The 12423-nt window shown below is 31.9% G+C and overlaps 4 protein-coding genes across 4 annotated transcripts, besides 3 other annotated features; 1 reads left to right on the top strand and 3 right to left on the bottom strand.

Moving 5' to 3' along the window:
• Window positions 1-272: 272 nt before the first annotated feature.
• TVAGG3_0581460 (uncharacterized protein) lies at window positions 273-728 on the bottom strand (the record flags this gene model as incomplete). Its single annotated transcript, XM_001579644.1, has 1 exon — window positions 273-728. One exon carries the CDS (start codon window positions 726-728, stop codon window positions 273-275), a length of 456 nt encoding a protein of 151 aa, XP_001579694.1.
• Window positions 729-3165: 2437 nt separating this feature from the next.
• TVAGG3_0581450 (NAD(P)H-binding) lies at window positions 3166-4307 on the top strand (the record flags this gene model as incomplete). Its single annotated transcript, XM_001579643.1, has 1 exon — window positions 3247-3453. The coding sequence occupies one exon, from the start codon at window positions 3247-3249 to the stop codon at window positions 3451-3453; it is 207 nt and encodes a 68-aa protein (XP_001579693.1).
• A 970-nt stretch (window positions 4308-5277) lies between these two features.
• Window positions 5278-5712: a mobile genetic element.
• Window positions 5713-6416: 704 nt separating this feature from the next.
• Window positions 6417-6972: a mobile genetic element.
• Window positions 6973-10061: 3089 nt separating this feature from the next.
• Window positions 10062-12423: part of a mobile genetic element that runs on past the window's edge.
• On the bottom strand, window positions 10809-11336 carry TVAGG3_0581420 (protein of unknown function, DUF4107 family; the record flags this gene model as incomplete). Its single annotated transcript, XM_001579641.2, has 1 exon — window positions 10809-11336. One exon carries the CDS (start codon window positions 11334-11336, stop codon window positions 10809-10811), a length of 528 nt encoding a protein of 175 aa, XP_001579691.2.
• TVAGG3_0581410 (uncharacterized protein) lies at window positions 11818-12416 on the bottom strand (the record flags this gene model as incomplete). Its single annotated transcript, XM_051239162.1, has 1 exon — window positions 11818-12416. A coding segment is annotated over one exon (599 nt), but the record flags the coding sequence as incomplete, so codon positions are not given.

Here is a 12423-nt window from a genome sequence, read left to right as displayed (position 1 = left end):
TTATCTCTACGTCCAAGTTCCAAAATTGATACAAAAAAACTATTTTTGGAAAGTCAAGCCCTGTTTACCAAATGATTTGGTTGTGAAGAATACATTTATGTTCGTAAATGGCTTGTGCTAGGGCTCGAAGAACAGTTTTACTTTAATTTTTTTTACATACCTTGCAATTCTATGTTTTCAGCTATAATCGACTACTTGAAACAATAAAAAATAAAAAACATTAAATTCCTGAATCAAGAACTAGTTTTTAAAGTATTGATTCTCTTCGATACTTAAACAACAAACTTTGTTATTGATTTCGCATTATCGAAATCATATCTTGGTTTTGACTCACTGTAAATTGGTTTCCAATATACGCATTTCGTTTTGCCTGATGGAAGATTGTCGCATTCCGATTTGTATCTGACTTCTTTCATGCATGATGTCACACAGGTGTAATGTGGGGCTGACTTATCTGTGCAACTAGAATACATTGGAACTAAGCATCCTGTTGGGCAGTTTGCTTGTGGGACGTCATCTTCTCTTCCAAATCGTTCGCACTTGATAGTGTCTTTCTTCCAGCATCTTTCATCAAATTCAAGATGATAAGAAGTGCGATTACACTTTGTAATGCAGTGTGAGTATGTTCTATCTCTACTGTGGCATTGAGAAACACATACGTCTCCAGCTCTATAATCATAGCTTCGATCAATTCTTGCACGATATGCAAAACCTAATAGAGCAAGCATTGAGAAATTATGAGTGAAAATTATTTCAATTCAATAAAAACCGAATTCAATGACAAAATTGTCAAATGCCAATTTTGCCATCCACACATGCCAATTTTGCCAATCTCAAATCTATTGTAAAATTATGGCGAGCTCTAAATTTTTATAGAGGATGTTTTATTGGGGAGAAGCTTCCTAAACTTTTTAATCCCATAAATATGGTCATTATCTGGAATAAAGAGTTAAGGATACCCTTACATTGCGTAGTTAGAAAGAGAATATGATATTGTCATGATTGCTAAAGTTTTAGGCTCCAGAAATGAATATACATCAAACTGAAACAATTGATAAATTGAATGAACTTTTGAGAGGTTCTCAAATAAAAAAAATTATCTAATTTTTTACAATATTACTATTATTTTATCCACATATGTATATATAGTAATTTGAGAAAACTTTTAGGAAAAAATAAGTTTAATAAAAATCTGAATTTTACTTGTTGTGGGATTGTTATTAATTGACACTCCAGACGTATTACTAATAGTTATGCGTATGCAATTAAAGTATTTCTGATGGACAAAATGTGAGATTTATATCAGATAATTCATTTCTACTATTAAGTTATTCATTTATGAGTTTGCACTTATTCGCACTAAATAAATAACTATTAAAAATTGTTTTAATTAATTGACACCATATAATAGAGTGAATTTTGTTTGATCAAACAACAATAGATGATAGATATAAAGCCAAGAAACTTGCTATTAATATGCTCTACTTGCTATTTCAATGTAAGTATGATATTTTCTAAATGTTTCGTTCAGATAACTTAGATATATTAGTCAAAATTTGAAATTTTAATAGCACATATATTAAAAATAATTATTATTCATAAAAGATTAATGAAATAGTAAAAAAAAATCAATCAAATTATAAAAATACAACATTTAGAAGAATTCTTATTATCCTTCAAAAAGTCAGTATTTCTGCTGTAATTTTCTACAACATTGTAGTTATTGCACTTTGTCTATGGATTTGTATATATGTTATATATAAATTATATATCTAAACTGCCCATAAGTGCAATTTTTATATAAATTGTTTATTTCTTTAACAATTTCATATGAAATATGCTTTTTTAAGCGTATCAAAGCTGTGTTCTTAATGTGCATGGATATATCAAGAAAAATGTCGAAAAAAAAATGTGAATTCACAAATTCACTGAATTTTCACCGTTTTTTGAATTTTGCTACAGCACTAATATTAAATAATACTAAAATCTTCTGTCTTTGTAAAAGAATAAATTCTGACAAAAAGTGCTCGTTTAAATTTAATGATCATCTGTATGACTAAGTGGTAAAAAGTGTTTATGACCAAAAAAGGGTTACATGCTTAGTCTATTTTTCTGACAGGATACTCTAGATTTACATGATCTCTATTTCATATCTCCGTTTTTAGATTCTTCGACAGATTTTATGATAGAAAACCAAGATTAACAAATTTCCGGCATGTTAATGAAGAAATCTGCAGCTACCCTCAATATTATTTCAATAATCAGTATCGTTTCTCTTACAATTTATTTTTTTCTCAATAATTTAACAAGAAATAACAATACACACTTGGTTTTACGTATAAAAGCTAAGTGTCGAACTTAATCAACTTTACTTACTTAGCAAATGAATATTTTTGTGGTTGCGAGTTCTGAATGCTGAAGTTTTAGATTTCTCTATAAATGATATCATTGCACTTACAATGTTGTTCCAGCCTATCGCATAAATCATAGAAAATCCAAAAAAAAAAAAAATATAAAGAAAATTCATGTCATGAAGTTCAAAAAATACCGTGTAACATTAAAATTTGTTATGCATAATACATTTTAGCTATTATTGATTTTTTTTAATTTTCGAGAAATTGAATAGTGAGTCTGATAGAGAAATTTTTAAAAATCCTAGTGCCTCATAGAAGTAATTTCCCTCGTCTCCCATACTTCCAAATGTATGCATATGACATAAACTTTTATGCATTACACAAGTGGCCAATAATATCTATAGAGTAAAAAATTAGAAATTTAATTTTTTTATATGATAGTTATATTTCAGATTTGCGAGCGTAACTTTTTTCTCCATGGCATACTTGTTTTAAGAGCAAATGATCAAAATCGTCCTTCAATTATTGAAGGAGCTGATATCTTTTGAAAATTGAATTGAAAGGGTATTCAATTTTCAAATTTCCTCTCAATTTTGGAAACATATCAACTCTATGAATTAACAATTATGTGCCTTCACAGTTTATCAGTCATATAAGGTGCTTATAAAGAAAAAAGTTACGCTCGCAAAATATGTTTTTATATAGATTTCACATAAAATAATTATGTAATTTCTAAAAAGAATATTTTTGTTCTTGAATATTAAAGTGTATTGTAGTTTAAAAAGTTTTAAATATGTTGCTAAAATTTCAGGTTTATAGCTCATGTCTAGCATGACTTCTTCGTATGCGCAAAAAATCTGACACGTAAGGGTATCCTTAATCATTTTTATTAATGAGTGCATTGAACAAGATTCTCATTATTGGTGCAAGTGGAAGCTTCGGCAAGGTTGTTACTAGCACAGCATTAGCACGTGCTCTTGATGTTACTTTATTCGTCAGACGTAAAAGTCGCCTTGGAAATTCTGGAAATGCAAAGGTTATTGAAAAGCGTCATATGTCACTTTTTGTACTAAGGAAACATCGACTTTATGCGTTATGACTTTTCGATGAGGAAACAAGTGTTCACGTATTATAAACTTCCTTATTCCAATAAACCAACCCTAAACATAATTAATTCTAAGAATGATAATGGTCTCTTTTCTATGATAACCAAATCAATTTGGTTATCATAGTAAAGCACCAAAAACAGGAATAGGAATCGACAATATGGAATCACGAATCAACTCTAACAAAATGGAATTGGAAAATTCTTGCATCCATTCTTTATTTATGCAAAATTTAAATTTCAAACAAAATTCTCGTACTATTCTCAATAAGATTTGCGGAAACTTATTATTACTCTTATACGAAAGAAGATTTTTCATGCTAATTTTATCGAAGAACTTTATCTTGCAAAATAAAATACTCATTTCCTAGAAACTTAGACTAAAAACGGTAACAATGAATAAACTTCAGTCTAAAAATTAAATTCGTACTATTGTAATTAAATACTTATCTTTATAAAAAAATATCATTTTTTTTTCCAGTGAAAAAAAGATGTGACTTTTATTGATTGATTGTTTGTAAACATTGCACTTTGAATAAGTATATTTTATTTAAATTTGCACTTGGAATAAATATACAAAACAACACTGAAATTCCAGCTACTTTTCAATACTAATCATTTTTAAACATTCATTGTCCGTTGATTAGTAAGGCAAATGTTCGATTTTGAGCATGCATATTCAGTGAATGAATGCATTAATTAAAATCAATGAAGGAAAGGGGATAAAACATGAATTGCAACTATGTCGCTATAAAGATATATGTCTCACAAATTGTTAGAATAGAGTTCTTTCATAATGATTGAATATTCTTTCCTATTTTGGTTATTACACGGAATTTCCTTCCTAAACATATAATGTCTTCCTTATAAAATGACTTGCTTTCTTTGAAAGCTAGTATATTTTAACATTTTTGAAAATTTTTATATTTTTTTTTAAGTTTTTATTAAAACAATAGAGATTTAAGTATATCCCCTCTAAAATAAGTGTTAATAGTATAAAATCAGGTTAAATTTGATCTAATATGAGTAAAAATGTAAAAAAGAACACACTCATTTTGCATGTAAAGGAATAATCAGAGTTATTCAATAACATTTTACGTATTAAATTATGGAATTACGATATCTTTTGAACAAAATTCAACGTAATTAGCAGAATGAATTTAAAAAATTGCTAAAAGAATGATGTACATTGATCATGCATTAAAGTATCTTAATAAAAATGCAGTAATATACAATGATGAGCAAAGCAGATTTGAATCAGAAAGAAGATTTGCTTAAAAAATCAGTTGAGTCTTCTCTAGTTTCCATATTGCCTATTCCTGTTTAAACGCGGTTATTCCTATTCCAGTTTTTGGTGCTTTACTATGATAACCAAATTGATTTGGTTATCATAGAAAAGAGACCATTATCATTCTTAGAATTAATTATGTTTAGGGTTGGTTTATTGGAATAAGGAAGTTTATAATACGTGAACACTTGTTTCCTCATCGAAAAGTCATAACGCATAAAGTCGATGTTTCCTTAGTACAAAAAGTGACATATGACGCTTAACTCTTTATTCCAGATAATGACCATATTTATGGGATTAAAAAGTTTAGGAAGCTTCTCCCCATTGAAGTTTCGAAAAGTGATAAAAATTAATATCTTCTCAATTTTCCAACAAGAATTCATTTTCTTCACTAACTGCTACAAGTGTGACCTCTTCACAAAGGCTAGGCGAAATACGAGTTTCTTGTGCTTCCATTCTTCCTTGAGGACCTATAAAACACCGCCTAGTTTTTTTTTTCATATTTTGATAAAAAAAAGTACCCTTATTCTGGGGAGGTTTTTTGTGATATGGAAAAATGTTCGTTGCTCAATTATCTCACTATTGGATGGACTTTTATCGAGCGAAATTTTGGCTGTAAAGACAATTCTGATATTGGTAACATGGTGATAAGAACAAATAGTCAGTTTGCATGGTTTATGATGAGATAATTTCGATTTAAAAAAAAACATAAAAATTGATTTTAATGAGCGATTATATTTGAATATGCTCTCCTAATTTGAAGGAAATGGTTAAATCATGAATTGATCATGAATAATTTTTTTTCAAAATAACAATTATAATTTCATATTCATTATAAGTTGAAAATATATCATAAAGACTTTATGAATGATAAATTCCTAAAAAACAAGTTAGTTTGTTTCTGAAAATAATAATAATAAAAACCAATTTAGACCCAATAATTTTTGGCGGGATAATTGAGATGTTTAACAAAAACTGAAAGGTGTCATTATTATCTATGACCAACAAGCAACTGACCTAGTCTGGATTACAATATTCGGTTCATCAAACCGCCAATTTGATGAATCAAGCCAAATTGTAACTGACCTAGTCTGGATTACAATATTCGGTTCATCAAACCGCCAATTTGATGAATCAAGCCAAATTGTAACAAACCAGTTGTTGATTGCATGGTATTATTCATCGAACTGCCAATTTGATGAATTACATTTCTTAGTCATCAAAATAGTGGTCATGTTGTAAACGAAAACGATAAAAACGGCTTGACAGTAAAGTGACACTTTACATGGCAAAAAATAGAGCCTTACTTTTGAGATACTTGAGATTGAAACTGAATCTTATGAGGCGGTGATCTTGAATCACTACCTCATAAGGTTCAGTTTCATATAAAATTTGTTGCAATTTGTTATTCTTTTGCAATTATTTCTTATAAGATTTTACATCTTTTAGCGGGGAATGTTTGTTATCATGTATATATTATAAATATCTACACGATAACGAACATTCCTCGCTAAATTGCTGAGAAACTTTGAGGAAATGTCGAACAATTTCCTCAAAGTTTCTCAGATTTATATAGATCACTAGAGTCCCCTAGGCACTGATTCTGGTTCAGTACCTAGGAGGCTCTAGTTCTCTAACGAACTGATAAAATGTTTTTAAATTTTTGGATATTGCTACCTGTGAAGCACTGACTTCAAGTCAGTACCTCACAGGTAGCAATTACATTGAAAGATGGGAGAAACTTTGTCCGAATGTTAAACTATTCGGACAAAGTTTCTCCATTTGTAGTGGAGATGGAAGGCTTTGAGGTATATTATATTAATATATACCCCAAAGCCTTCCATCTCCACTTGAAAGTTCCAAAACTTTGGGTTAATAGTTTGCAATTAACCCAAAGTTTTGGAACTTTCTAGAAGGAATTGCAGGGTAAGAGGTACATATTCATACTATGTACCTCTTACCCTCCAATTCCTTCCTTAACATAAACAAATTTGGAGTTAATTGTTTGCAATTAACTCCGGGTTTGTTGACCTCCAAATGAAAATGAAAGGGTAAGAGGTATATAGTGACCCTATATGCCTCTTACCCTTTCATTCTCATTAATTATGGGAGAAACTTTGGCCGAATGTTAAATTATTCGACCAAAGTTTCTCCCATTTTTTGAAGGGATTGGAGGCTATGAGATACTGATGCAATGTCAGTACCTCATGGCCTCCAATTCCATCCTGAAACTGATCAAAGTGGACCTTACATGCATTTGAAATTTGCCATGTAAAGTCCACTTTTTGAGAGAGAGGATTTGACTGCGTCAAATTCTCTTTTTCGTTTACGAGAGTCATGTTACTATTCGTTAGGTTAAATTACTTTTAATGCCCATTCAAGGAAGTACATGTCAGTTACAGGGTTTATAGTTTTACTCGAATTGAGTAAACCTCTTGGAAGCAATTACCACAAGAGCCAAGACTTCTCGTTTACAGACTTTGAAAGCCAGGAAGGAGCCAGGTAACAATAATGGGCTCTCTTATGATATTTTGGGATATTTATCAACAATTTGAGTTTCTACCTATTGTCTTCAATGAGGATTTTTTAGGCCAGAAGTACAATACCTGTACAGTCTAACTACTAGGGCAATGTAGTCAAACTGTGCACGTATTGAACTTCTAAGGCTATTATTTATCTGCTATTGACATCATTCTTTTACATTACCGTCCTCTGGTCCTTAGAGGACCATAGATTCTGAAATTACTTGTGCAGAGCAAAGTTCTTCCGAGATCTCTCTATCCTTCGTAGATCTCGGAAAAACTTTGCCTTAAACTACTGCATTAATGTTTCCTAGTATTCAAAGAGCTATGAATTCTATAGTTGATCTTATAAGGTAGAGTTTTTCCTAACTTTCTCATTCGTTGAAAGGTTTTCAACAAAGCTATACCTTAAAAATCTGTGCTTGTTATATCTGATCATTTGTGTGTTAGGGGAGGTAAATTTATTCCACTAGAGCAAATTTTTTCCGAGGTTTCTCATCGAATGAGAAACCTCGGAACAACTCTTCAATAGTGTAATGAATTTGTGGTATTTGTCCTGCAAACAGCGAGAGAACTTGTCTGTAATTCGTTTATGATGAAGTTATCTGGATGTCTCTCAGATGAGGAAGGAAGTCCAGAAAACTTCACCATAAGTTAATACTTGTGTATTTCTATGACTCTCTTCACGTCAGAGAATGTAAATTTACTCGAATAGGGCAAAGTTCTGCTCAAGTTTCTCATTTGATGAGAAACCTCGGAAGAACTTTGCCCTAAGGTAATGTATATGTGATTGTTGGCCCGCAGAGAAACAAGGAATCTGTTTGTATTTCGTTTATGGTGAAGTTCTCGGATGTTCTCTCAAATTATATGGAAAATCAAGATAACTTCACCATAATTTGTTGTAGTTGTGATTCTCTGGCTCTTTGCCGGCCAGAAAACTAGAAAATAGTTTATAGTGGGAGTATGCTCGATGAATACCTACTCACTAAAAATATACGTTATTTTTTGTTTTCCTATGGGAAAATAGTTTTGATTTTTATACTATCGTATGCTTTGTTATTGCATGAATTGTCTATTTTCTTAATAAAAACTCATTTTTCCGTGTGATTCTGAATCAATGCATTCCAAAAAAGCGTTTTCCGCCTTTGAAACGTGAAAACACACATTGCATGAAGAATCAGAGAAGATTTTCTAACTCGAAGAATTCCAAAAAAAACCAATTATAGTTTTTTTATCGTGAAAAATTTACTTTTTAACTACGAAATTTTTAAAACGCGATTTTTTTGGAGATTTTTAGAAAATTCAAATATGATAGGCATGTGTTATTTTATGTGCTCTATGAGTTTATCAGCTTAATTTGGAGTTATTATCAAATTTCAATAAGTCTAAAAAATTGAAAGATAGAAAATCTTCTCTGATTCTTCATGCAATGTGTGTTTTCACGTTTCAAAGGCGGAAAACGCTTTTTTGGAATGCATTGATTCAGAATCACACGGAAAAATGAGTTTTTATTAAGAAAATAGACAATTCATGCAATAACAAAGCATACGATAGTATAAAAATCAAAACTATTTTCCCATAGGAAAACAAAAAATAACGTATATTTTTAGTGAGTAGGTATTCATCGAGCATACTCCCACTATAAACTATTTTCTAGTTTTCTGGCCGGCAAAGAGCCAGAGAATCACAACTACAACAAATTATGGTGAAGTTATCTTGATTTTCCATATAATTTGAGAGAACATCCGAGAACTTCACCATAAACGAAATACAAACAGATTCCTTGTTTCTCTGCGGGCCAACAATCACATATACATTACCTTAGGGCAAAGTTCTTCCGAGGTTTCTCATCAAATGAGAAACTTGAGCAGAACTTTGCCCTATTCGAGTAAATTTACATTCTCTGACGTGAAGAGAGTCATAGAAATACACAAGTATTAACTTATGGTGAAGTTTTCTGGACTTCCTTCCTCATCTGAGAGACATCCAGATAACTTCATCATAAACGAATTACAGACAAGTTCTCTCGCTGTTTGCAGGACAAATACCACAAATTCATTACACTATTGAAGAGTTGTTCCGAGGTTTCTCATCGAATGAGAAACCTCGGAAAAAATTTGCTCTAGTGGAATAAATTTACCTCCCCTAACACACAAATGATCAGATATAACAAGCACAGATTTTTAAGGTATAGCTTTGTTGAAAACCTTTCAACGAATGAGAAAGTTAGGAAAAACTCTACCTTATAAGATCAACTATAGAATTCATAGCTCTTTGAATACTAGGAAACATTAATGCAGTAGTTTAAGGCAAAGTTTTTCCGAGATCTACGAAGGATAGAGAGATCTCGGAAGAACTTTGCTCTGCACAAGTAATTTCAGAATCTATGGTCCTCTAAGGACCAGAGGACGGTAATGTAAAAGAATGATGTCAATAGCAGATAAATAATAGCCTTAGAAGTTCAATACGTGCACAGTTTGACTACATTGCCCTAGTAGTTAGACTGTACAGGTATTGTACTTCTGGCCTAAAAAATCCTCATTGAAGACAATAGGTAGAAACTCAAATTGTTGATAAATATCCCAAAATATCATAAGAGAGCCCATTATTGTTACCTGGCTCCTTCCTGGCTTTCAAAGTCTGTAAACGAGAAGTCTTGGCTCTTGTGGTAATTGCTTCCGAGAGGTTTACTCAATTCGAGTAAAACTATAAACCCTGTAACTGACATGTACTTCCTTGAATGGAGTTAGTATGGCTAAGTCGTGTACTGAGGCACTGCGTTCCACCTTACCCAACTTAACCTTAAATATTTACAAAACCATCTGACACATAAACGACTTCACTAACGACTTCACTAACGACTTCACTAACGAATTGACTACCATCCTCACTAAATAAAAATAACCTTATTTTTATTTTTTTTAAATTTTTATTTCATTACAAAGACATGTCCGACTACATTTACTATGACTCTTTCCCAGAACGTTTCCGTGAACTATTCAAAACTCAAGTAAAACTGAGAAACATGCATTTTAACAAAGACAGACCCATTGACGATGAAAGAAACCCTGAATATATTACAATCCCATATGACGCAAAATTCATTGCATACATTCCTTATGGTCGCAGAGGAACGAAAACTATTTCAACAAAGAACAAAAATTATTTCTGGAGCAATGAAGAAAATAGCCTTATCTACATAAATGCATACTTAAATAAAGCTACATATTGTACAAAAGAAGGTTGGACTGGATTTGAGCTCTACATATACGACGACGATGGAAACAGACGCTGTGTATACCCATACGATAATATGTACCATTGTTTTCATCAAGCATTAAACGAATACATAGTCAGTAAGGGTCTCATTCCTGCTGAGTAGAAATGTTATATTTTTGTTCTGTCATTTATATAAAAATAAACTTAAAAATTAATGATATCACCACCCTCACACGTATGAAAACATAGCGCAAAAATATATTTAGGGTAGAAGGGTAGATCTAACCTCATTTCTACCCTCATTTCTAACCTTGTTGAATTCATTGCTTTATAACTCTCTTCCTTGGTTTCTTTTTAGTTGCTTTCTTCACGTCTGTCTCCAACTTGACTGTCTTTCTTCTTCGTCCGTAATGATACCAGTTACTTCCACCAGTCAATGGGTCAAATGGTCTTTCGTAAGGGTTTCCATACATTCCATAGGGACCATACGGAAGAACTACTGGTGGAGAAGAAACATTTTCTTTAGTTCCATCGAATCTATTTAAATGCATTGTTTCACCTTTCATCTGGTCATTAAAGTCTTTTGCGTGTTTTGCAAACTCATCGTCCTTTCCTAAAGCATTTTCCGACTCAGTCGCAACCAAATTGGATGCTTTATTTATGAGCCCTATTTTATTTAATCTTAACTTCTTTGCAACCCAGCCTCCAATCTTCCCTTTATTTGCATCTAATGTCTTCGAAACCCTTCCTCCACTCATTTTATTTACTGCGTCATAAGCTCCAAGTGCTTTTGCTCCAAATGCTAATGCTTTTGTTCCCATTGCGCCTAAAGCTGCCCAAGCTACCATTTACACCATATTAAAATCATCTCTCTTCAATATTATCTCATAAAAGTTCTCGTTACTGGAGAAAGTCAATGAAACATAAGCGTTCTCATTCATAAACTTATTTCTTATATCATCTATACGCTTCAAAATGTCTGAACAATTGCTAACATCTTCTACAACAGTTATTTCATCATGAATGACCTTCAAGAACAAGCTCATTTAATATGCTATTAAAATCATCTCAATAATGAGTCCATCCTTTCCGTCTTTGGGTAGCACAACATCTTTCATTGAAGAAGGTTCGACAAGTCTTATGTTAAACTTACTGACAAAGTTTGTTATACTATAATGCTTCGGTGGCGAATACATGTAGTTTGAAAGACATAATATAGATTCTTCAGCAAATTCACTTATACTGGATTTTATAACAATGTTCTCACGAGACCAAACACCACCAATTGACAATCTTGTAAGCAATCCTGCTGAACCTTCTACTGTAAACGTCGATGGTAACATTCCACGAAGGTCATCTATTGACATCGTTGAGTCACTGTATTTAAATATTTTCTTAAAGCAATCGTCATTATCTAACCATGCAATAGCTTTGAAGTTTTCATTCGAATATACATCTGCTTCATTAAATGTAAAACCTGACTTCTTTGCAGAGATGACTTTAAAATCTATTGAGTTTGTTTCAAAATTATATGCTATGGTAACTTCTGAAGGTAATGGATGTCCTTCCGCAGTCAGTTGTTCTCTCACTACCGTTTGAAGCTTTGTGTTAAAAACTTTCATGTCATCTCCTGTGTCTAGGTTCACATACACAGCAACAGGAAAACTATCTTGCTTCTTTGTTTCATCATTATATCTCAAAACATTAAAGTTCTTCAATAATATTGTTCTTCCTGCTGGAATACTTCGAACCTGTCTGATTTCAATAGCTTTCTCACCTCCTACATACTCTACCCAGTGTCTTGGATATTCATAAGTATACTGACTTTCTTGAATTTTGGTTGGTTTCATCATAACATGTTCATAGTATATCTTTATACTCTTGTCAGTTAGACTCGGTGCTATGTTCTGAATATTTCTGACTTGCATTTTTAAT

The sequence above is a fragment of the Trichomonas vaginalis genome, chromosome II (genome assembly GCF_026262505.1).
Source record: "Trichomonas vaginalis G3 chromosome II, whole genome shotgun sequence".
NCBI lineage: Eukaryota > Parabasalia > Trichomonadida > Trichomonadidae > Trichomonas > Trichomonas vaginalis.
This window is presented reverse-complemented; position numbering and strand designations above follow the sequence as displayed.